Source organism: Sapajus apella, unplaced genomic scaffold (genome assembly GCF_009761245.1).
Source record: "Sapajus apella isolate SASKATOON/1434 unplaced genomic scaffold, GSC_monkey_1.0 scaffold46, whole genome shotgun sequence".
NCBI lineage: Eukaryota > Metazoa > Chordata > Mammalia > Primates > Cebidae > Sapajus > Sapajus apella.
The window spans coordinates 228,657-253,951 of record NW_022436986.1 but is presented as its reverse complement, the minus strand read 5'-3'; the positions used below and the strand labels follow the sequence as shown (position 1 = coordinate 253,951).

General features: G+C 42.7%; 1 protein-coding gene and 1 pseudogene across 1 annotated transcript; one reads left to right on the top strand and one right to left on the bottom strand.

The window, feature by feature from the left end:
* Window positions 1–396: 396 nt before the first annotated feature.
* Window positions 397–2,086, bottom strand: LOC116524628 (annotated as a pseudogene).
* Window positions 2,087–8,158: 6,072 nt separating this feature from the next.
* FAM205C (family with sequence similarity 205 member C) lies at window positions 8,159–16,080 on the top strand. The gene is made up of 5 exons (XM_032239923.1): window positions 8,159–9,493; window positions 9,985–10,030; window positions 10,557–10,617; window positions 11,937–12,430; window positions 15,510–16,080. Exons 1-5 carry the CDS (start codon window positions 9,350–9,352, stop codon window positions 15,794–15,796), a joined length of 1,032 nt encoding a protein of 343 aa, XP_032095814.1. The 5' UTR covers window positions 8,159–9,349; the 3' UTR covers window positions 15,797–16,080.
* The last annotated feature ends 9,215 nt before the right edge of the window (window positions 16,081–25,295 follow it).

The following is a 25,295-nucleotide window of genomic DNA, read 5'->3' as shown; positions in this document are numbered from 1 at the left end:
ACATTTTAAATGGTGAAAAAGATGCAGATATTGAAGACGTTTTTGAAATCATGACTAAAATTTCATTTCATTTACTTAAATTTTTTTGAGACAGGGTCTCTGTCACCCAGGCTGGAGTGCAATGGCGTGATTGTGGTTCACTCTATCCTTGACTTCCTAGGCTCAAAAGATCTTCCCACTTCAGCCTCCTGAGTAGCGTTGCTGGGACTACAGATGCATGCCACCATGTCTAGCTAATTTTATAATTTTTTGTAGAGATGGGGTTCCACTGTGTTGCTCAGGCTTGTCTCAAACTCCTGGGCTCAAGTTGTCCTCCTGCTTCAGCCTCCCAAAGTGTTGGGATTACAGGCACATTTATTTACAGCCATTGTGCCCAGTCTAAAATTTCATTTCTTCTTTTTAGAAACTTGATGTTTATTTTCCATCAATCTTATTTCCATGTTGCTTAAGAGCTTGTGCAAGAACAGCTTAAGACCATTCAGTGGTTGCTCCTACCCATTCAGTGGCCTGAGCAGTGGGAGCTGCTTCCAGTGGGACCAGTCTTCCGTGGCAGGCTGAGTGCTCCCGTCCTCAGTAGGGAACTGCTGGATAGGCACAGAGGGCACCTGCATGTCTTCAGACCAGTCTGCAACCTCAGGCTGAGTGGCAGTAAACTCAGGAGCTGGAGCAGTCACTCAACCTGAAATTCCTCCTTGGTCACAGCCTTTTCAGCAGCAGCCTGCTCTTCTTTTTCTATCTCTTCAGGATCTCTGTAGAAGTAGAGATCAGGCATGACCACCCACGGGTGTTCACAGGAAATGGTGTCACACATGCGCAGAGCTTCCCAAGCTAGCATCCACCACATGAAACCCACTAAGTGAGCTCCGTTGTTGTTGCATGGGATGGCAATGTCCACATAGCACAGGGGAGAATCTGTGTTACACAGGGCAATGGTAGGTAGGTTAACATAGGATGTCTCCGTAAGAGGCTGGTGGTCAGCCCTGGTGCCAGTAACCACAAGCAGCTGTGGCTCCCAGAAGGCTGCCTGGATCTGGTTAGTGAAGGTTTCATGAGTGAAGCAGCCAGCAATTAGCAGCAGCAAACTTCAGCACGGCCCTCTGGCCAGTATTCCTGGAGAATATAACACTGACATCAGCAGGGCTTTCAATGGCAACAATGGCACAAGCTGTCAGGAGAAGCTTCTCCCAGGTCCTCTTCAGATTTATCATGTAGATGCCATCACTTTTCCTTTTATAGATGTACTATTCCATCTGGAAGTCAAGGTTGGTGCCACCTAAATGGGTTCCTGCTGCAAGGAGCCTAAGGACATCCCCCTCCTTCATTTGCAGGACATCAAGCGCTCTGGACATTGTGAAAGTTTCCCTTTAAGTTACGATGGGAATCCAGAACAATGCCATATGGACCCCTCAGCAGGTAGCACAGAAAAGGTAAAATTTCACTTTTACAGGAGTTTCTTTCAGATGCATTATTGAGGCAGATAGAAATGTAATTATTGTGTTTGGTTGAGTAGTAACTATCAGTAATATTTAATAGGATAACACATTTTATATAAGAATATAAATTCATTTTTGCAATCATAGTAACACATTTTCAAGGTATAAATAAAATTTAACATTTTGATTATAATATCTTCATGTGCATATTGTTAAATCAAAAGCATTTCTACATATGTTTATTTACACACAATTCTGTCTTGTGTTTTTACTTTATTAGTAAAGTATTTTAAAGCACTTTTGGAAGATTCTGTTTTTGAATATCTTTTTACTAGGGAAAATTTCAAATAACATACCTCCATGCTGGAGTGAAAAGTCACCCAACTTCAACAATATTTTTGAATAATCTTGTTTCTTCTATACCCCCACACTATTTACCTTCTCATTTTGAAGTAAATTTCAGATATCAGAGAGTTATATCATTAAATATTTCAGTATGCATCTAAATATACACAAACTTTTAAAATGACAGAGCTACCTTTATTAAACCTAGAAAGTTAATAATAGTTTCTTAGTATCATCAAATATCCTATCAGTGCTTAAATTCCCTTGATTGGCTTATACATTTATTTTTATTTTCTCAAACTCCTGACTTCAGGTGATCCACCTGCCTCAGCCTCCCAAAGTGCTAGGATTACAGACATGAGCCACCACCACACCCCACCAGCCACCATGCCTGGACTATTTTTATTTTCTATAATTTGTTTGTTGGAATCAAAATACAAATACAGCCCACAAACTGCAAGTGGTTTAAATGTCTCTTAACTCTCTTTTAATACATAGATTCTGCTTCATTGCTTTAACTCTTCTCCTTATGATTTTTTTGTGGAAGAAATTAGATCGCTTGTTCATGGTCATGATTCTACTGATTACATCCTTGTGTTCTATCACGTATGTTTGCCCTCTATATTTACTACCAATTATATGTTGCTGGATCTGATTTGCGAAAATGTTAAGAACTTTTTACATTCATTGTTCATGAAGAATATTGGTCTATAGTTTTCTATTCTTGTAATGTCTTTGGATTTGGTATCAAGGCAATCTTGGACTCAAACAATGAATTGAGAAGTATTCTCTTTAAATTTTTGAAATAATTTATGTAGAATTGGTATTATTTCTTCCTCAAATATTTGTTAGATTTCACTAGTGAAGAAATATGGACATAAAGAAATGAATTTTCTTGACAAAATTTTTTTGAGACAAGATTTAAACTACAAATGCAATTTCTTTAAATGAATTTAAGGGCATTCAGGTTATCTATTTCTTCTTAAGTTTTAATAGTTTGTGTCTTTCAAATAACTTGTCCAGTCTTAGTCCATTTTGTGCTGTTATAACAGAGTAGCACAGAGTGGGGAATTTATAAAGACAGGATTTATTCTCTCACAGTTCCGGAGGCTGGGAAGTTACCAGCATTTGATGAGGGCTTCCTTGCTGTGTCCTCACATGGATGAAGGGCAGAAAAGCAGAATAGAGAGAACACACTCCTGCAAACCCTTTTTATAGTGGCATTAATCCACTCTGTTCTCATGACCCAAAACACTTCCCCAAATGCCCCACCTCCCAACACTGTTACATTGGGGATTAAGTTCCCAACACATAAAGTTTGGAAGGAACACATTCAAACTACAACAGTCCATTTCATCTAAGTTGTCAATTTATAGACATTAAAATTTTCACATTATTATTATTACTTCAGACAGGGTCTTACTCTGTCACCTAGGCTGGAGTGCAATGGCAAGATCTCGGGTCACTGCAACCTTCGCCTCCCAGGCTCAAGCAATCCTCCCACCTCAGCCTCCTGAGTAGCTGGGACTATAAGTGCACACCACCATGCCTGGCTATTTTTGTAGAGATGGAGTTTTGCCATATTGCCCAGGCTGGTCTTGAACTCTTGAGCTCAAGTGATCGGCCCACCTCAGCCTCCCAAAGTGCTGGGATTACAGGCATGAGCCACCACGTTTGGCTTTCAAGTTAATTTACTGTCCTTTACATATATTTGGAATTTTGGTGAGTCACCTCTTTCATTCTCAATATTGGTCATTGGTCTTCTCCCTTTTTTCCTAAGTTCCTATGACTTTTTAAAAAAAATTTTTACTTTAAATTCTGGTACATGTGCCCAGAATTTTGCAGGATTGTTACATAGGTATACACATACCATGGTGGTTTGCTGCCTCCATCCCCCCGTTACCTACATTAGATATTTCTCCTAATGTTTTCCCTCCCCAATCTCCCCACCCTCTGCTATCCCTCCCCTAGCCTCCCTCTTCCCAACAGACCCCAGTGTGTGATGCTCCCCTCCCTGTGTCCATGTGTTCTCATTGTTCAATACCCACTTATGAGTGAGAACATGCAGTGTTTGGTTTTCTGTTCTTGTGTCAGTTTGCTGAGAATGATGGTTTCCAGATTCATACATGTCCCTGCAGAGGACATGAACTCATCCCTTCTTATGGCTGCATAGTATTCCATGGTGTATATGTGCCACATTTTCTTTATCCAGTCTATCATTGATGGGCATTTGGGTTGGTTTCAAGTCTTTGCTATTGTTAACAGTGCTGCAATGAACATATGTGTACATGTGTCTTTATAATAGGTCAATTTATAATCCTTTGGGTATATATACAGTAATGGGATTGCTGGGTCAAATGGTATTTTTATTTCTGGATCCTTGAGGAATCACCACACTGCCTTCCACAATGGCTGAACTAATTTACACTACCACCAACAGTGTGAAAGCATTCCTATTTCTCCACATCCTCTCCAGCATCTGTTGTCTCCTGATTTTATAATAATAGAGAGATACCATCTAACTGGCATGAGATGGTATCTCAATGTGGTTTTGATTTGCATTTCTCTAATAACCAGTGATGATGAGCATTTTTTCATATGTTTGTAGGTCACATAAATGTCTTCTTTTGAAAAATGTCTGTTCATATCTTCTGCTCACTTTTTGATGGGGTTGTTTTTTTCTTGTATATTTGTGTTAGTTCTTTGTAGATTCTGGGTATTAGCCCTTTGTCAGATGGGTAGCTTGCAAAAATTTTTTCCCATTCTGTTGGTTGCCAGTTCACTCTAATGATTGTTTCTTTTGCTGTGCAGAAACTCTTAATTAGATCCCATTTGTCTATTTTGGCTTTTGTTGCTTGAAGGACCCTGTCCTTGCTGAGGCTCCCACCTCTGAGTGATAGTCTTTGGCTTGGCATAAATTGTATTCAAATTTCTTAACCAGGCTCTTTGAGTTCTCCACAGTTTTCGTAAGTGGTGTCAATGCCTCTGAAATTCAAATTTTGAGTGTGGGGGAGGGACATAGTTTCATCAGAGTCTCAAATACAAATCCATAGCTCAGTGCCTTCTTGCTTAAGGATTATTTTTGATACTTATTTAATATAGAGGTTGCTGGACTCTGCCTCTAGAGATTCTGATTCATTAGTCTGAAATGAAACCAGGAAATCTATATTTTTAACAAGCCCCCAGTGATTCTAATGTAAGGCCGTGATTGAGAGCCACTGGAGAAGATAATCATTGAAAGCGCCTATCAGAGCGGAGACGTCGCCAGACTAGGAGTATTGGGTGGGCAGGTGCTGCCCTCTAGTGCCTCTAGCTGCCATCTACTGCTACTTGCCAGACTCCCACTCAGCTGTGTGAGCTCTGGTGGTTTTGCTGCCTGACACTACTCTGGGGCTTCCTAACCAACTCCCTGGAGGTTCTAGCTCTTGAACATCAACAAAGGTGCTCACCTATAAAGGTGTTGCTGCTGAGTCGCAACAACTATGCATCTCTGTCCCCAGCACCTTCGTACATTTAAGGTGTTCTCTGGTATTTTCTGAGTACGAGACACAGCAAAGCTCTTTTGTAAGGCTTGTGTGAAGGGACAAGACATCAGTGGCATGTCAGTCACATTTTTCTTTATAAGGCGACAGGACCCATGGTACCTATGAATTGGCAGCCATGAACAGTTTCTCGAAGAAATTCTATTGCAATCATTCTGGCTCTGCAGCATTATAAATGAAAGCAGGGTCTGGCTTAAAGCAAGTTTTCTAGAAACAAATGAAGAAGAATCCTTGATAGTTGTGTAGCCCTCCAGCATCTGCACAGGCTTTTCATGGACTTCATCTCCCTTGTTTGCTGTTCGCTCTCAACCACGAGGCAGGAAGGGCAAATGTGATGATCCATACCCACATCGTGAGAAATGCCAGGCTTAGCTGTGTTCATTACATGAATGCGCCCTTGTTTAGGAAGACACTGATCCCACTGTCCTGTCCCCACAAACACCCTTGTCAATGAGTCCCAAACCAGTAAATAAACCTATGCTCAAGGCCTAACTTGCAAAAGGGCATGAGACCATTTTTAGCTCAGCCCTTGGCCCTAATTCCTCAGCTCTGAGGCAGAGGAGCAAGGGCCAGGTGAATTGCTGGAGAGGAGTTTGCAGCAGATGGTTTTAATGGCTTGGTGGAAGGGCAGAAGCTGTGGTTATTTGTGAGATAAGTAGTGCACTGGCAGGAACAGGTGCAGGATTTGCAGAACGTGGTGATTCTCCCAGGGGCAAGAGGTCAGGCTAATGGGTGATAGAACTGTTACAGCACATAGAGGGCAGCAGCAGTTGGTTAAGTAGGAGTAATAAAAGTAATGAAGGATCTAGGCTACTTTGCACGTATGTTGATGACCTGCTGCTAAGAAGCTGACTCAAGCTGCTTGATAACTGATTTTTGTTAACCTTTCATTCAGTGCTCTTTGGTTGAAAAAATTTTCTCATTCCTGTGTTATGGAATTTGCAAGTTCAGAAAAGATATTGAAATAGCTCAAATTCATCCCATTTTCAGGTAGGACTCTTCTTAAATCATCCTTAATATGAAGATCTATTTTTCTTTTGTAGGTATAAGTAGGACATTTAAGAAAAATGTTCACTAATGCAAATTAAAACTGCAATGCACCTTACTCCTGCAAGAATGGCCATAATAAAAAAATCAAAACACAGTAGATGCTGGCATGGATGTGGTGATCAGGGAACAGTTTTACACTGCTGGTGGGAATGTAAACTAGTACAGCCACTACAAAACACAGTGTGAAGATTCCTTAAATAATTGAAAGTAGAACTACCATATGATCCAGTAATCCCACTACTGAGTATCTACCCAGAGGAAAAGAAGTCATTATTCGAAAAAGATACTTGCACACACAAGTTTATAGCAGCACAATTCGCAATTGCGAAAACGTGGAAGGAACCGGCCCAAATGCCCATCAATCAACGAGTGGATAAATAAACTGCAGTGTATATATATTTGATGGAGTACTAGTCAGCCATAAAAAGTAATGAATTAATGGCATTCGCAGTGACCTGGATGAGATTGGAAACTATTATTTAAAGCAAGGTAACTCAGGAATGGAAAACCAAACATTGTATGTTCTCACTGATATGTTGGAGTTAAGCTATGAGGACACAAAGGCATAAGAAAAATACAATGGACTTTCGGGATTTGGGGGAAGGGTGGGAGGGGGGTGAGGGATAAAACTACAAATAGGGTGCAGTGTATACTGCTTGGGGGATGGGTGCATCAAAATCTTACAAATCACCACTAAAGAACTTATGTAATCAAACACCACCTGTTCCCCAATAACCTATGGAAATAAAAAATTTAAAAAAGAGAAAAACATTCACTAATCCATTTGTTTGTCAGATCATTTTCAGAATATTTTTCCTTATAGCTTAGTTCAAAAAGAAGCCCTTGTGTTAATGAATTTTTTGGTTGTTTTTAAGTTATGGTAAGATATACTTAATATAAAATTTACCATTTTAGTTATTTTTAAGTGTAAAATTCAGCGCCATTCAGGGCGTTCACTTATTAATAAGATGGTTGTATTCATCACCCCAAAAAGAAACTTCTGTACCCATTAAACATTAACAGTCTATTTCCCCCTTCTTCAGCCCCTTCCCCAGCAAAAGGTTGGCTTTTGCTTCTTGTGAATGCCTTGTCTTTGAAACCAGATTTTTTTTTTTTTTTTTTTTGGGACGGAGTTTCACTCTTGTTACCCAGGCTGGAGTGCAATGGCACAATCTCGGCTCACCGCAACCTCCGCGTCCTGGGTTCAGGCAATTCTCCTGCCTCAGCCTCCTGAGTAGCTGGGATTACAGGCATGTGCCACCATGCCCAGCTGATTTTTTGTATTTTTAGTAGAGACGGGGTTTCGCCATGTTGACCAGGATGGTCTCGATCTCTTGACCTCGTGATCTACCCACCTCGGCCTCCCAAATTGCTGGGATTACAGGCGTGAGCCACCGCACCCGGCCTGAAACCAGATTTTTAAGAATCTTGAGAGCAGGTAGGCAACACAACTCAAATGTCTTTGTCCTCAACACTGCCCAACTTAGGGTTAAGCACTTATTGAGTGCTCACTATTCCTACCAGGTGGAGGAACAAATGCTGGAGGAAGGATCAAATACCCTTTTCAGACTTGTTTGTTTTTGAGGCAGAGTCTCACTCCGTCTCCCTGGCTGGAGTATAGAGGTGTGATCTTGGCTCGCTGCAACCTCCACCTCTTGGGTTCAAGTGATTCTCCTGCTTCAGCCTCCTGAGTATCTGGGATTACAGTCGCCTGTCACCACACTTGGCTAATTTTTTGTATTTTTAGTAGGGATGGGGTTTCACCATGTTGGCCAGGATGGTCTCAAACTCCTGACCTCAGGTGATCCACCCACCTCAGCCTCCCAAAGTGCTGGGATTACAGGTGTGAGCCACTGCCCCTTCTCAGAGACTTTGAGCCTAAGACCAACCACTCTTAACAGGGCAAGAACTTCTCAAAGAAATTCAGAAATCCTAGGGTGTTGGAGGCATGCCGTAATATTGTCAGGGGTCATGAAGTTAACATTAATGTGAGAATCAGTGGGCACAGGAGTGGTAGGTACCAGGGGTTGAATGGGGAGAAATCCTGCTCTGCCTAAAGTTATTGAAATTCAGATTTTCATAAAACACTCTTTCAGACAAACATTCCAACCATGGTGGATTCAACCGAAGAATCACAAGTTTGTGAACCTTAATTGAAAGTCTTCCCAATAATTCATCTCCATGAACAGGCTAGATGGTATAAAATCTGTAGAAGCAATTCTGGAAAATCAAGCCTTGTACGGAGCTCCAGAAGTGAGCCTTATTCATGTGCCTCCATGAAAGGTAGTGCTTACAATCTCTGCTCACCCATCTAAGGCTAGACCACACAGACTGGGAGGAGTCCTTCTTTAACTCTCAGAAAGTTATTTAAAAGAACAGCTTTGTCCTTTCCTTCATACATCATATACTGTCCTCTTTCTGAACCTCTCAATACTGACCATATATCATTGTTGGTGACATTAAAAATCTGTTTTCAAGATTTAACAATATGATGCCTGCCCTATCCTCAGGTTTGTTTGTTTTTGTTATCTTCCCAGTACAGTTCATAGAGTTCCTCTGATCTATCCACTATCTCTCTTATAGGACATATAGTGTGCATAGAAACTCAGTTATCTAGGGATAGGTGTCAGGCCATTGTAGTAAAGGAGAGAGTTGAGTCATAAGGGTATAGAGAGTAGAGAGAACATGAAAAGGTACATGCTGCCCCTGACCTCGGCATCTTTTGCCCCAGGCTCTGTAGCCCATACAGAATACCAGACACCCTCATGTGAACATTGAATCACCACAGTAAGCCTCTCTAAAAACAGATAAAGGTCTGTGATGCTATCCCTGTCTTGCAGAACAGGAGGGCTTTGTGATGCAATCTGGTGGTTTCATCCCTCTTCTGTGAGGCAGAAATGACAAGGTGTAGAATCTGGAGGCATTAGGTTTCAAGACAGTGAAAGACTAGGGAGAGGGATGGCTAGTGAGGTTTAGATCATGTTGAGTCCTACCTTTGTTTTGTGGGATGTTGGATATCCCTTATACACCTATGGATCCATCTGCATTATTGCATTAATTATTTGGCAAGTGAAAAAGAGCCGCCAAAAATTAAGGTTGGGACCTAACAGGAGCTGTTGCCGGGTAGGGAAACACTATGACCATGGCTAAATTGATATGCCTCAAACAATATTTTATCCCCCAGCTTTCTCTTGTTACTCTTACTCCTTGCTTTTTTAAGGGGGTTTCCTCACTGGATACCAGAAGAGCTCCCAATTTGGGTAATTATTTCAGTTGGGGTCATTTAGAGCCACTTGATGGCTGAACTCCTTTGGCTTCTAGACCCATCCATTCTCTAATCTGTTCCACTTTTCCTCCTGTCCCATCCTAAAGTCCCCACAGAACTTATCAAAGGAATGGGGGTGGGAGGCATGGAGTATGGAAGAGCCTGAAAGTGAGTCAGAAATAAGCAAATAAGGAAAGTCTTGGGGTGAAAAGAATGTAGAAAGGAAAGGTAGAAGAGTATATAAAATTGAAACACAGAAAAAGACTGGGAAATGTTTATGAGTTTTGTTTCATTTTAGATATGGGAAAAATGGGGTAGCAGCTTTATGTTTAATGTTTTTGTCTTTAAGTGTCACCGAAGAGTTAAACAAAAGTCTAGAGATACAACATCAAAAGGTAAAGTCCCAGTCTCTCCTCTGATTCACTTCCACTGTGGATAAGGTTCCCGTGGATCCTGGCCCTCTATGACCCCTGTGCTAGGAACCAGGTGCTCTAACCACTGCAGGCTCTAGTACCCCCATGGGACAATTTCTCATGAAAGACTTCCTTGGGTGGAAAACCAAAGGATTAAAAAAATTCTCTATCTTATCCTCCTGAGAATAAAGAATGAGGAAGTAGGGCAGAAGTCCTCAACTGAGTCATTTACTAGTTTTACAACCCTGTGGAAGTCACTGCAACTCTCAGTCTTGTTCTCCAAAAAATGGGCATCTGATGATCCTTCCTCACCTCCAGTATGATGGTGAAGAACAAATGAGACGAATCCAGAACAACACATCGTAAATGGTTAAGTTGTACGCAGATGTGACTTTGTGTTCTGACTCTTGGGGGTTTCAGTATCCTCTCATTGAAAGGCCTTCAACTTCTTATACGATGTCCCTGAATCCTCTCCTGTTCCACGTAACACTATCTCCTGTTTCCTCAGCTAGGAGAACTTCCCAGGAAGAAGCCGAGAAGTTGTGGAAGCTGCTCTTTCTCATGAAAAGGTAATCTCTTGTTCTTTGCAGTCTCCCAGCTGCTAGCCTGGTCTGTGATCATTTCTCAGCTTAGCTTGGGGTAGAGATGAGAACAGGGTTAATGGCTGAGAGGGAGACATAGACAGTGGAGGCTGGTTCACTAGTTGACAGAGTTGACAGGACATGGGAGCTGGGCCAGACATCTCAGGAGGGAAGAGTCACCCAATTCTGCTTTGGGCTAGGGTAACAGTAGTTCTGGAATTCAGGCCTGTACTAGTGCATAATTCATAAAAGACTCTACATGGGGTTGCATTCAGCCATGAGATAAGTTATTCAGTCAAGAGGAATTTTGGATAAAGAAGTCATCCCTGTTTTATTCTCTTTCTTCTCTCTCCTCTGAGTCTGACTGGACTCTGCTGACATTACCTCCTCTGGTTCTGTCATTAGGGAGACAGCCCTCAGATGGCAGCCTAACATCTTTTCTTCTTAATAATTCTAGAGAACAGGATTGATTCCCAAAAGTTGTTGGGTACATCAGCAGGGATATCAAATAACCCTCAGAATGCAGAGGTCCTACATGAACTTCAAGCTCAAATACCAGGCTTTGGCTTTCTTAGCCTCAAATGAAACTGGTCCGGGTTCTAACTGGTGATGTTCCTGGTGATGCACCATCAGCTAACCACCTGGCTTGTTTCTCCTAGTTCAGCTTTTTAACAAGTTCAAGAGAGAACTGACCCCAGGTCCCAGCCCTCTCTGAGGGCCATGCCCCCGCCCCCCATGGGTTTTCTGAAGCCTGGCCCAACAAGCTCCAGACCTTCAACCCAGCCAACCTTGCCAAATGGCATTTTGTTTTTCTTTTCTTTTCTTGCTTTTATTTTATTTTTATTTTTATTTTATTTTTGAGACAGAGTTTCACTCTTGTTGCCGGGCTGGAGTGCAATGGCACGATCTTGGCTCACTGCAACCTCCACCTCCCAGGTTCAAGTGATTCTCCTACTTCTGCCTCCTGAGTAGCTAGGACTACAGGCATGCGCCACCATGCCTGGTTAATTTTTATATTTTTAGTGGAGACAGGGTTTCACCATGTTGGCCAGGCTGATCTCGAACTCCTGACATCAGGTGATCCACCCGTCTCAGCCTTCCAAAGTGCTGGGATTACAAGTGTGAGCCACTGTGTCTGGCCTCCAAATGGCATCTTCTTAGGAAGAAAAGCAGAGAGGTACACAACAAGAGAGTGTAGGCCCCAGGATTTTCAGATCTAGGAAAGGACAGTGGCAACCCTGTCCCACACTCTTCTGAGAAGTCAGATGTCACTCTATCATTAATGTTTGTCACGTTTCTCCTCCCAGCCAGGGCTGGCTTCCTCAGGAAGGAAGTGTGCGGCGAATCCTGTGTGCAGATCCCTGCTGCCAAATCTGCAATGCTATGGCTCTGGATATTCAGCAATTGCTGGCGAGTGAGAATAGCCTGATCTCCCTGACTTCACTGGGGCCATCACAGGGCTCCTCTTGCCTAGAGGCTTTGTCCACGTCTAGTGCGTCTTTTGAGCAGAGTCAGGATCTGGGTTCCGAGAAATCCAAAGAGCATTCACTGGCATCTGTAACAACAACACTGTCACAATTAACAGATCAGAAATCTTTAACCCAGTCAGCAACCCAGTCAGCTGGTGCAGACAGCATCCAAGATTCCTGGTCTGATCACTTTCAGCGAGGTCAGGGATCTCAAGTCCCTGCTGTGTCCCAGGGCATGGGATCTCTGTCTTCAAACTTTGAGAAGCATGGAATTCCTCTAAGCCAGCAGGAGAGCAAGAAAAACAACTCCAAATTTGTCCTGGAGAACCAAGGTCAGGACAAATTTGAATACTAGATTCCCTTTCTTTCCCTGAACCCAGAGGTCCCAAACCTAAAACAATACCCTATGATCCGGCATTCCTTTAAACTGCTGTTGCAATGTCCAAAAGGTCCTGAGAAATCTTCAAGCACAAGGATATTAATGCACATATTCCCACAACTGAGGGCTCCCAAGATCTGTGGAGGAGTTTCTGTGGCAGCTTATGCCACACTGCTTCTAATATTCCAAAGGGTGGAAAACAGACAGACAAACAGCCATTTCTTTCACCCTGAATGTCATCTCTAAGGCCTCTGTTGAAGAGATGAGCTTCCATCCCCTTGACTCTGGGTTTCATGGGAGGCTAGATGGTCCACTCTAGCTTTCAGGGTTTTTGAAGGATCCACTATGGACTCAGAGCAGAAAAATTCCTGTGAACAAATCCCAAACCCCATGGCTCTAGCTCTACCCTCTCCCCTCTTTGAGCTTCTAAGTGGCCTCTGTCCATTTCCTGGGGGATGCACTGAGGCCTCCGTGTGCCACATCTGTAGCTACCTTACTGTGGTTTCTCTTTTCTGCACAGTAAGTTTCTGGTTTGCCTTTAGAGATCTCCACAACAGGGAAGCCCTTGGCCCTTTCTCTTCAATGATTTCTCCTTCATCTCTGTACTGAAAATCCTCCCCTCCTTCCCCACCTTTTTCCCCACATTCTTCATCTGACCACTGAGAAACCCAGATTAATGTCCTATATCTGACTTAGGCTAAGTGAAAGACTTGGAGTGGCATCTGCTGTAGAGGCAGCTCCAGCTTCAGTGGAGTTTGCCAGCTGTTGTTCAGAGATCTCTGTAGATGCAGGAAATCATATGATGTAAGCCCTGGGACATGTTGCAGACTTTCCCACTAGATCTAGGACCTCTTTGATTGGGGAAGGCCATGTCAGTCCTCAAGAGGGAGGCAGCATTCTCCTAGAGCATGCCCAGAGGCTGCTAGGATTCCACCTCCAGGAGCAATTGAAATAGAGGGTTGATTTACCATTGCTGGGACCTGATCCAAAAGATCCATCAGTCTATCCAGTTGCTCCTGTGACCTGATGACCAGTAATCCCTGCCGTGGAACAGCACAGCCCTGACCTATGGGAGTCTCCCCAGCATGGAGCACTAGAGGCTAGTGGGAATAGTGGCCTGCCCTAATCCACTGTGGCAGCAGGGCCAGTCCACAATTGTTTCCTCAGGCCAAGGTAATGTCGCAGAGCTAACAGATCATGTGTGGGGAGCCACACATAGATTACAAATGGGGAGATCTGCTAGGGCATTGTCCCTGCCCACATCTGCCATTACTGGGACTGCAAATCACTGGATCTGTGGTATTCCAAGGGCCTGGGCAGCAACTTGGTGCCCCTGTCCTCCAGAAAGCAAACACCTGGACCTGAGAGTGACACATATCAGCCCCTACACAGATCAGGAAGGGACATTCTCAATACCAACAGGCCCTGACCAGCAGCAACAGGCCTTACCAGATGCTGTTACTGATGATCCTGAGCTGCCCAGAGCCTGTCCCACAAAGCGACTGAGAAACTTGAGACAAGTTTTGGCCTTTCTGTCAGGGCTGCCTGCTCTCTATTATGTGGCTTCTTCCAGGGCCGTGGTCCAGGCAGTCACTCACCAATCCACAATCACAGACTGAGCCCATCAGAGCCACTGATTCAGTCTCATCTGAACAGCAATATATAAGCCCTGGGCCATGCCTTCAAGACACCAATGAGGCTTGTGTAGATAATGTACAAGTGTTCTGGACTGAAATACAAGCTGATAGAGGTGGTACCACTAGAGAGGCAGACAGATCCTCACAGCCCCTAATCACTCAAGGCACCCATCTTGGCCAAATTCAGTATCTACCTGAAAAAGGAATTCCTTGACATTTGGGAAGTTCCAAAAGACAAGGGAGTCCAGGAAAGAAATTTCGACGATCCCAAAGAATATCTCCACTCAGGGATCCTTTAGGAGTCTAAAGATTGCTAAACCAAGGAAAAACATTGCTCCAGAAACTCCCTATCCCACTAGCAAGCTCCAATCCTGTACCCTCTGTTTGGTTGAGCTTATTCAACTTACTCTAACAGTTTTGCAAATTATTCTTACTTGGTCTTTTTGCCCCAAGTAATCCTGGAGGATGCTCTGGAACTCTCACTGCTCCAGATCCAGAATAGGTTGGCCTAAAAGAATAGCTTGCAGTTGAACCAAAGACAGTGCAGCAGAGCTACACGCTCTGTTCCAGAGCAGTATCCCATGCCCACTGGGATCTCATACCCAGTGGGGGTATGACAGAGGCCCAGGTATTTTGTGTTCAGCTGGAGGCTAGAGTGAACAACCCAGCCTGGAGGGCCCTGAACCTCTTTGACCACGTATTTGCAAGAGTGAGGACAAGTCCCTACCCCAGCAGAGAAAACAGATGACTCAGTGACATTCAATGACTTTTAAAGCAGCTTGGAATCACAGAGAAGGGGGTACAGCATTGGAGCTCTCCCCAGCCAGACAGAACACCCATTCTGCCAAGGTTCAGGGGCCACAGGGACACTTCTAAGAAGAATTTCAGAGCTCACAACTTGCCAAATATATCTCCAGGATCTTTCTCAGGTAAAACTTTAGTTTAGCTAAGATGGCTGCCTTGAGTAGGGACTAGCAAGGATCCGTTTGGATCTGCAGAGCCCCATTTCCATCTTTTCAGGGCTGGCTATGGTTATTTCACCAGCTTCCCCCTACCCTGAGTTCTAAGAGCATCCTCCAGCATTACTTGGGGCAAAAGAACCAGATAAGAATAATTTGCAAAGCTGTTAGAGTAAGCTGAATAATCTCAACCAAACAAGGATTCCTGAGAATGCCAAACTTGGAGTGCCCAGAGCTTAAAGGGCCAACTTACTGGGCCAAAATTTTGCAAGTACAGTATTTAAAGGGTAAATTTTTTCTGATCCAAAGTTTTCAGGGTTAAGTAGTTCAGGGCCATATATTACAGGGCAAAATTTGCAGGGCCACACTTTCTAGGGCCAAGTGTTGCAGGATCTGGTAAGGGCAGTCCATACTCACAAGAGTGCCATCCTTCCAGAAGCTCCAGAAGTTCGCTTGGATAACAAGATGAAGCTGTTTCTGCACTGGATTAACCCTGAAATGAAAGATCGAAGGCATGAGGAATCCATTCTCCTTTCTAAGGCTATGAGAGTGACCCAAGACAGGACAGAAAACACTGAGAAGAGTCCAACTGTCACCAAAGATCACGTGTGGGGTGCTACAACAGAGAAGACAACAGAGGACCCTGAGGCTCAGCCTCCCTCTACTGAGGAGGAAGGCCTGATCTTCCGTGATGCTCCCCAGTACCTAAATAATCTGTTCTAGTGATACTTCCTTCAGTCCAGCCAATCCTGGGTCCTGTGCCACTCCTACAAATGCTCCAAACTCTGTCCTCAAATTACTTATGCCACTCAACCAGGAAATCTATCCCAGGTCTCAACTCACCTCAGCAGAAGGCACTGGTTTATACAAGAATGCTCATTCCAAGAAAAGGAGTTCATAGGTTCCTGAACCTCCGCATCCCCCTGAAAAAGGCTTTCATTGTCATTTCCATTAACATGCATGTGAAGCAGGGCATTCTCCAAATATACTTTATAACTTTAAGCAAAGAGCCACCTGTTTGTGCCTCTTCATTTTCAATGTGTTATATGATAGACAGAGAGAGAGAGTAAAGGACCTAAAAAGTACTTCTTATGTGGTAGAGAAGCTTAAATCACATTTTATTTCAGATGGGTCAGCATTCCACATGACTCCTCCCAGCCCCACCCTAGAATGTGGATAAACGGACTTGAACAGACAAGAAAGGCGCTTGTTTTAGGGGCATTGAAAGTTAAGGTCAGGCTTGAATTCTTATCATGGTGTCCCATGGTGTGTTGGTCCCAGAGGAGGAATGAGGACATGATGGTAGTATAAGAAGCAGTGGCCAGGAGTCTAATGCGTTTTTGGCCCACAGGCAAAATTCATTGATGGCTTCTATATAGTGTCTGCCCACAACCTGGAGGGATTGTCTTTTAGAGTGCCATGGTGCTCCTTCCTTTAGGAGTGTTTATCAAAAGCACACAGCTAAATATGGCAGATGTCAAAGCCAGATGATAGAATCTCCCTGTCTTTTCCCTGTTGTTATTGAGATCTTTAAGGGTAACCCACCTGAGAGTCTGCTCTAGTCCTGTGGCCTGTTCCAATCTCCATTGCCTTTCATTTGCATGGAATGAATGCTGCCTAGAATGAAGACTAGTTGATGAAGAGGTCCCTAAAAGGGTCAGAATAAAAACAACTTTGAACTGAGTCTTGCATTCCACAGTTCAAATATTCAAGTACTTACTAAGTGTTGGGCACTATGCCAGGCACTAGAGAGATAACAGTGAACAATTCACAGGCCTTGTCTCATGAAGCTCGTGAACTCTGGGATAGACAGTCATGTAAAAACTCATTAGAAGCAATAAGGTGAAAGTACATAGGAGAGCACTTAATCTAGTTTTGGGGAATGTTCATGGAAAGTTTCCTAGGAGAGATGATATGTAGGCTGAGTTCCAAAGGATGAGCAGGCGCTAGTCTTGAAGGAGGTAGGGAGTGGAGAGGCTTCCCCAGGCTGAGGGTACAACAGGAACAAAGGCACAGCATCAAACAACAGCATGCTGTGTTAGAGAATGGTGACTCACTGCAGAAACCCCTGTATAATTAAAAAAAAAAAGTACATTAAAATGTTTGAAGGATCAGAATGAGGTTGTCAAGCTGGAGAATGAATGGAATTCATTGACCCATTCTTCACTCCTTCAATAAATACTGAGCACCTATGATATGCCAGGCACTTTTATAGGCACTGGGAATACAGCAGTGAACATAAGACAAAAAAAAAATCTGATTTCTCAAGGAGCTTACGTTAGGAGCATGCCTGGGAGGAATAGAAAAGAAGTACAAATAAAACACATAGTATATAGAAGGTGACCAGATATATGCAAAAAATCAGGGTAACAGGATTAGAGAAGACTTGAATGGGGGTACAGTTTTAAATAAGGAGCTCAGGGCAGGTCTCACTAAGAAATTAACATGTGAGCAAGGACTATAGGGTGATGAGAATAAACCATGTAGGTAAATGAGGAAGAGCATTCTGGTCAGAAATTATAGCTAATGCAGATGCCTGGAGGTTGGAGGATGCCCAGCCTGTCAGAAGGAACAAGGAAGCCAGTGAACCTAAAGCAGAGTAATAAAGGAATAAAGGGAGAAAGTGGTAGAGGATGACTCCAGAGTGGTAAAGGGCCACATGGTATAAGGCCTGGTAGGTCAATGCAAGGAAGCTGGCTCTTACTTTGAGTAAATTGGGGAGCTGTTAGGGAGTCTGCTTAGATCTGACATGTCTTAAAAAGGATCACTTAGGTCATGGTACTAAAAATAGAGCATTGGGGGTATAGATTTCGGTAGAAGCAGGGAGATTAGTTGTAAGGTTACTCCAGTGATTACAGCAACAGAGGAGATTACAGGCATTTAGGTGCTGGATTCAGTTTGAAGGTAGAGACAATAGGATTTACCAATAGATTGGATGTGGACAATAAGAGGAAAAAAATGTCAAGGATGACACCAATGTTTTTGCCCTGAACAACTGGCAGGATGAAGTTGGCATTAATTGACATGGGAAATACTGACATTGGAGTAGGTTTGGTGTTACTGGGTGATGGGAGATGGGGAGTCAGGAGTTCACATTTGTATTGTATGAGATGAATATATGTTGCTTAGACAATTGGATCATTTGAGCCTGGAGCTGCAGGCAGATAGACAGCTAGATAAAGATAGCTAGGTAGGTAGGTAGGTAGGTAGGTAGGTAGGTAGATAGATAGACATAAAACCATAAGACTAGATATGACCACCAAGGGAGTGAGTGTAAATGAAAGAGATCTAAGGACTGGTCTCTAGGGCTCTTTATTGTTAAAAGATTGAGAAGAGGAGGAGAAACCCATAGGTAGAGGAGACTGAGACACAGCAGCCAGCAAGATAAGAGGAAAGCTAGAAGAGTAGTATACTGGAAGCCAAGAAAGGAAAGTGTTTCAAGGAGGTGACCAACAAAATGAGAAGTTGCCAGTCAGTCAGTTAAGATTAGGACTTGTAGTTGACCAATAGATTTAGGAATATAGAGATCACTAATGACCTTGAGAATAATAGCCCCAAGTGAGTGATGGAGGAACAGATGTGACTGGAATGGATTCAAGAGAGAATGGAAGGAGAACAGTTTGTGAGTGCAAGTGTAATCAACTTTTTCAAAGGTTTTTGTTTCATAGAGGTGCAGGAGAGCACAGTGGGATCCAGAAGGAGTTTTTTTTTTTGTTGTTGTTATTTATTTATTTAACTTTAAGTTCTGGGGTACATGTGCAGATCGTGTAGATTTGTTACATAGGTATACACGTGCCATGGTAGTGGTTTGCTGCATCCATCGCCCCATCATCTACATTAGGTATTTCTCCTAATGCTATCCCTCCCCAGTCCCCCCACCCCTTGCTATTCCTCCCCTAACCCCAACCCCCCAGACCCAAGTGTGTGATGTTCCCCTCCCTGTGACCATGTATTCTCATTGTTCAACTCCCACTTATGAGTGAGAACATGCAGTGTTTGGTTTTCTGTTCTTGTGTCAGTTTGCTGAGAATGATAGTTTCCAGATTCACACATGTCCCTGTAAAGGACATGAACTCATCCTTTTTTATGGCTGCATAGTATTCCACGGTGTATATGTGCCACATTTTCCTTATCCAGTCTATCATTGATGGGCATTTGGGTTGGTTCCAAGTCTTTGCTATTGTGAACAGTGCCTCAATAAACATACACGTGCATGTGTCTTTATAACAGAATGATTTATAATCCTTTGGGTATATACCCAGTAATGAGGTTGCTGGGTCAAATGGTATTTTTATTTCTAGATCCTTGAGGAATCACCACACTGTCTTCCACACTGGTTGAATTAATTTACACTCTCACCAACAGTGTAAAAGCATTCCTATTTGTCCACATTCTCTCCAGCATCTGTTGTCTCCTGATTTTTTAATGATCATCATTCTAACTGGCGTGAGGTGGTATCTCAATGTAGTTTTGATTTGCATTTCCCTTTTTTTTTTTTTAAGACAGGGGACTTAGTCTATTGGATGGTTGGATGGTGATAGAAAAGATCCAGTCAAGAGGGATAAGCAAGACAGCAAGGGGAGAATTTCTGAAAGAATGCTGTGGTGTGGAAGTGAAGAAGTGAGGGCAAGTACCCAAGTCAAAGAGCTGGCTTTTACTAAAAGCAGATATTTTGCTGGTGGTAGAAAGAAGTAGAATTAATGATGGAGGACATCATGGATTAGAAGAAAGAATCTCTCCATATATAAGGGAGTGTGGGCACAGACCCAGAGGGATGAGTGAGGAGCTGGGAAGGGACATGGCTGTGGGAAGGAGGAATGGTATGGAGAACCAAAGGCCGAAAACTGGGGGTAGAGAGGGATTCTGGAAGTTACCATGGAAAGTTTCTATTAGGGCCCAAGCAGTTGGTGGCAGTGTGAGAGTGTTGGTGGGCAGGGAAAGGTGGTCAAAGCTGCTGCTGATATCTATGCAGCAGGTGCTCTTGGAATACTGTGCCATCAGGAGAGATCACAGAGAAAGCTCTAAATGCATGGAGACTGAGCAAGAGCATGGGGCTGGAGACGAAGAAACAGGGCAGGGGTGACGAACTAGTGCTCAGTGAGGTGAGGGACCAGTGAGGTTATATAGGTGGGAGGAAAGAACAGAAGCAGGAAGACAAAGAGGCCTTTGGCCACCTGATATCCCTGAGAGGGTGGCACCTTTGCATTCTACTTCCAACCTACCAGAGAAGAGCCAAGAGCTGAAGAAAGGGCAAGACGTAAAATGACTTCTTTATGACATGATGTGAGGGACAGTTGGGATGCCTCTAGTTCCTAAGGAAATTCAGGATCACTCACCATCCCATCGTGAAAAGTAGGAGGTGGCAGGACTTTCTTACTTGGGCAGGACCCCCAACATTTAGCACAATGTATCCACTTCTAAAAGGATGCAGAAAGCCCAGATAGGAAGAAGCATGGATGTGTCTGTCTACTGAATGCTGATTCTGTGCCTAAGGGATGGGGGCCCAGTCCCTAGATGGCCTCCAGGCCATGGAGGCACAAGGTCTGGGCCTACTGAGCCAACACTTAACAGGTGTTTGCATAAAGCATCCCCAAAGATCAAAGGAGGTTTTGTGTTAAGCACATCCTGCCTGCCTGGTGGGAGTTGGGCAGAGAGCGATGAAGGAGGAAGACACAGAGTGAAAGAAGGTGACTCAGAAGGGTCACAGCAGCATCAGGTGGGAACCTGGGGGCAATGTGCACACATTTTGGTTTACAGTGGGTGGAGCAGGTCCTTCCTGTGGTCCCCCACAGGCTCCCACCCGCCCACAGAGATTTTGATTATGGTCATTTCAGGCAACAGGCCACCATGATTGCTCGACTTTTGTACCTGGTCACCCCTAGCAGGGAAGTCATAGAATATGCTGAGTGCAGAAGTGAATGTGGAAGCATCAACTTGCTTTGTTCAGTCCTGTCATGCCAGTCTCTTGCCAACATGGGACTGGGAGTCCCTGAGCAGGAGCAGAAAGTCCTTGTTCTGTTCAAAATTCCATCTTGTTGGAGATCCTCAGACAAGGGCTCAGTTATCTCCACCATCCACTCAAATTCTAGTTCCTCTCTTCAGTGGGGCTTGGCGTAAAAGTCCAGAGGGACTAGAGGGACTAGAAGGCATCCTCTGCCACTAAATTTCCACATGCTCTGAATCTCCTTCTCTTTCAACAGCCTCATTATCCCTTAACTAATCTTCCCATTGTCACCCTGTATTTGCCCTTGCCTGTCCAGGCTGAATCCCTGGAAAGACATTAATAATGGATGAACACAGAGTGAAAAAGAGCTGTTATAAAAATACTAATATTGTAGTCTTCTTTTAAAAAATTTATTCTTTTTTTCTTTTCTTTTCTTTTTTTTTTTGAGACGGAGTTTTGCTCATTACCCAGGCTGGAGTGCAATGGCGCAATCTCAGCTCACCGCAACCTCCATCTCCTGGGTTCAAGCAATTCTCCTGCCTCAGCCTCCCAAGTAGCTGGGACTACAGGTGTGTGCCAGCATGCCCAGCTAATTTTTTTTTGTATTTTTAGTAGAGACGGGGTTTCACCATATTGACCAGTATAGTCTCGATCTCTTGACCTCGTGATCCACTGGCCTCGGCCTCCCAAAGTGCTGGGATTATAGGCGTGAGCCACTGTGCCCGGCCAAAAAAATTATTCTTTAGAGCAGTTTTAGGTTTTCAGAAAAATTGAGTGGAAAATACAGACAGTTCCTATATATTCCCCTCCTACCACTGGCCCACATACACACTTTCCCTTATTATTAACATCTTGCATTACAGTATACATTTGTTACAGCTGAGGAACCAATCCTGATGCATTATTGACTAAAGCCCGTCCTTTACATTAGGGTTCACTTTTTGTGTTATACATGCTGTGGGTTTTGACCAATGTATAATGACATGTATCCACCATTACAGTATCATACAGAATAATTTCACTGGCCTAAAAGTTCTCTGTGCTCTGCCTATTCATCCTTCTCTCCCTTCCTCCAAATCCCTGGTAATCACTGATCATTTAAAAAAAAATTGTGGTAAAAAATATATATAACACAAAGCATATCATTTTAGCCATTTTTAAGTGTAGAATTTGGTGGCATTAAATACATTCACAATGTTGTGTGACCATCACCACTATGTATTTCAAACACTTTTTCATCATACCAAACAGAAACTCTGTATCTACTAAACAGTAACTCCCTAATCCTTCCAACAAACCCTGAGGACCCTGGTAACCTCTATTCTACTTTCTGTCTCTGAGAATTTGTCTATTCTAAATATCTCATATAAGTGAAATCATACAATATTTGTCCTTTTGTATCTGGCTTATTTCAGTTAGTGTAATGTTTTCAAGGTTCATCCACAGTGTAATGTGTCAGAATTTTTTTTTTTTTTTTTTTTTTGAGACAAAGTCTGGCTCTGTTGCCCAGACTGAACTGCAATGGTGTGATCTCAGCTCACTGCAACCTCTGCCTCCCAAGTTTAAGCAATTCTCCTCCCTCAGCCTCCTGAGTAGCTGGGATTATAGGTGTGTGCCAGCCAGGTTTTGTATTTTTCACAGAGACAGGGTTTTGTCATGTTGGCCAGGCTGGTCCTGAACTCCTGACCTCAGGTGCTCTGCCCACCTGGGCCTCCCAAAGTGCTGGGATTACAGGAGTGAGCCCCAGTGCCTGGCCTCGTGTCAGAATTTTGTTCATTTTCATAGTTAAATAATATTCAATTTTATGTATATACTACATTTTGTTTATCCATTTCATCTTTGTTTCCACATCTTGGCTATTGTGAATAATGCTACTACAAACATCAGTGTGGAAGTATCTGAGTCCCTGCTTTCTTTTCCTTTGTGTATATACCCAGGAGTGGAATTGCTGGATCATTATGGTAATTAATAGAGGAACTGCCAAACTGTTTTCCTCAAATGGCTGCACCATTTTACAATCCCACCAGCAATGCACCAGGGTTTCAATTTCTTTTCATCCTCGAGAACACCTGCTTTCTGGGTTTTTCTTATATTAGTCATTCTAAGGGGTGTGGTGTATCATTGTGGTTTTGATTTGCATTTTTCTAATGAGTAATGATGTTGAGTATCTTTTCATGTGCTTATTGCCATCTGTGTATCTTCTTTGGAGACTGCCTATTCGAACAAATAGCCCGTTTTTGAATTGGGCCTTTTGAGTTTTTTGTTGTTGACTATGGATCTTTTTACTGTCTCCATAGTTTTCTCCTTTCCAAAACATCATATAGTTGGAATCATATAGAACGTAGACTTTTCATATTGACTTCTTCACTTAGTAATATGTACTTAAGGTTCTTCCATGTCTTTTTATGGTGTGACACCTCATTTCTTTTTAACGCTGAGTCATATTCCATTGCATGGATATACCACAGTTTATCTGTTCATCTACTAAAGGACATATTGGTTGCTTCCAAGTTTTGGCAATCATGAATAAAGCTGCTATAAACATCCATGTGCAGGTTTCTGTGTGGATATAGGTTTTCAATTTATTTGGGTAAATACAAGGGAACTTAATTGCCAAATCATATGGTAAATGTATTAGATCAGAAGGTCACAGAGATCCCTTTCTGTCATAAACATCTGGAATGCTCATGCTTTCTTTCAAATTCTTGAAAGGAGCGTGTATTTGTGTGTGTGTGTGTGTTTGTGTGTGTGTGTGTGTGTGTGTATGTGTGTGTGAGAGAGAGAGAGAGAGAGAGGGAGAGAGGGAGAGGGGGAGAGAGAGAGAGAGAGAGGGAGAGGGAGAGAGAGAGAGAATGAGAGAGAGAGAGAGAGAGAGAGAGAGAGAGAGAGAGAAAGCTTTTGCTTAGGCTTTGACCTGGGAGGTTCTTGAAATGAGAGACTAGGCCTACAGGCCCCAGACACTGACCACATGCCTCATGAGCACCAGATGTGCTGTATGGTTAGGTGAGGAAGCATGTCCCCAACTGAGAGGAACAGACACAACTGGTGGGAGAATGCAAAACTGAACACAGTCCTTCACTGCATACATTCCACATGACGAATTCTCATTGTCACAGCTAAAGTGTTTTCCTCAGAAATCTTTCATGGTATGTTTTCCAATTTTTTTCACTGTGACTCGTAGTAAGAAATATAGTTTATGAAGTGACCTGCACATACATTTTTATAAATCTGTAACTAAATTCAAAGTTTTATGAAACAATCCTACTTTTATTATATGTGATGCTCCCTAATATTTTCTATCCTATTTCATTAAAACAACTCCAAAGGTGACTCTCTAAAATGATTTTGCAACAATAATGGGTCTGGACCTGCAATTTGAAAAATACAGCCTTAGGATCATTTTCCATTTTTTATGAAAGAAATACACTTTTGTTGTTTTATTTAAAGATGGTTGCCTTTATTTTTTTTATTTTTATTTTTTCCATTTATTTATTTTATTGCATTTTAGGTTTTGGGGTACATGTGAAGAACATGCAAGATTGTTGCATAGGTACACACGTGGCAGTGTGATTTGCTGCCTTCTTCCCCAGACAAGAATAATATTGTGGAGTATAGGTAAGCTTTGTCCTTGACTGGAGTGATGGAAGAACATAATTCTCAAGGTTAAGAGTATGTGATCGCATGTTCTTTTTCATGGAATCTAAAAATCAAATCAATTGATCTCATGGACACAGGTAGAAAAGGATGGTTCCCACAGGCTGGGAAGGGTAGTGGGGGTTTGAGGGGAAGGTGGGGAATGGTTAATGAATACAAAAAGATAGAATTAATTAATAAGACCAACTATTTGATAGCATAATAGGGTGACTAGAGTCAGTAATAATTGTATATTTTAAAATAACTTGAAGAATGTATTAATAATTGGATTGCTTATAACTCAAAGGATAAATACTTGAGGGGATGAATGCCCCATTCTCCATGACGTGCTTATTCCATATTGCATACCTGTATCAAAACATCTTAAGTACCCTTTAAATATATACACCTACTATGTACCCACAAAATTTTTTAAAAATCATAAAAACATTTAAGAAGAGTCTATGTGACTGAAAGATCTAGCAAAAACAGACACTATTAACATACTTTTGACTGGATAAAACCCTGTACTATGTGAGAGGGTGATTCTTTCTGACCTGCAGGCATATCTAAGTGAATGTTTGTTGGAGCATTGTTTATCGTGATTAAGAGGTAGAAACAACTTTAATAGGGGGATTACTAAAT

Coding starts and splice junctions, on each gene's coding strand:
- FAM205C (XM_032239923.1), top strand. CDS start 9,350: ATGTTGAGTCCTACCTTTGTTTTGTGGGATGTTGGATATCCCTTATAC. Junction 9,494..9,984: donor CTAACAGGAGCTGTTGCCGG/GTAGGGAAACAC, acceptor TTTGTCTTTAAG/TGTCACCGAAGAGTTAAACA. Junction 10,618..11,936: donor CTGCTCTTTCTCATGAAAAG/GTAATCTCTTGT, acceptor TTCTCCTCCCAG/CCAGGGCTGGCTTCCTCAGG.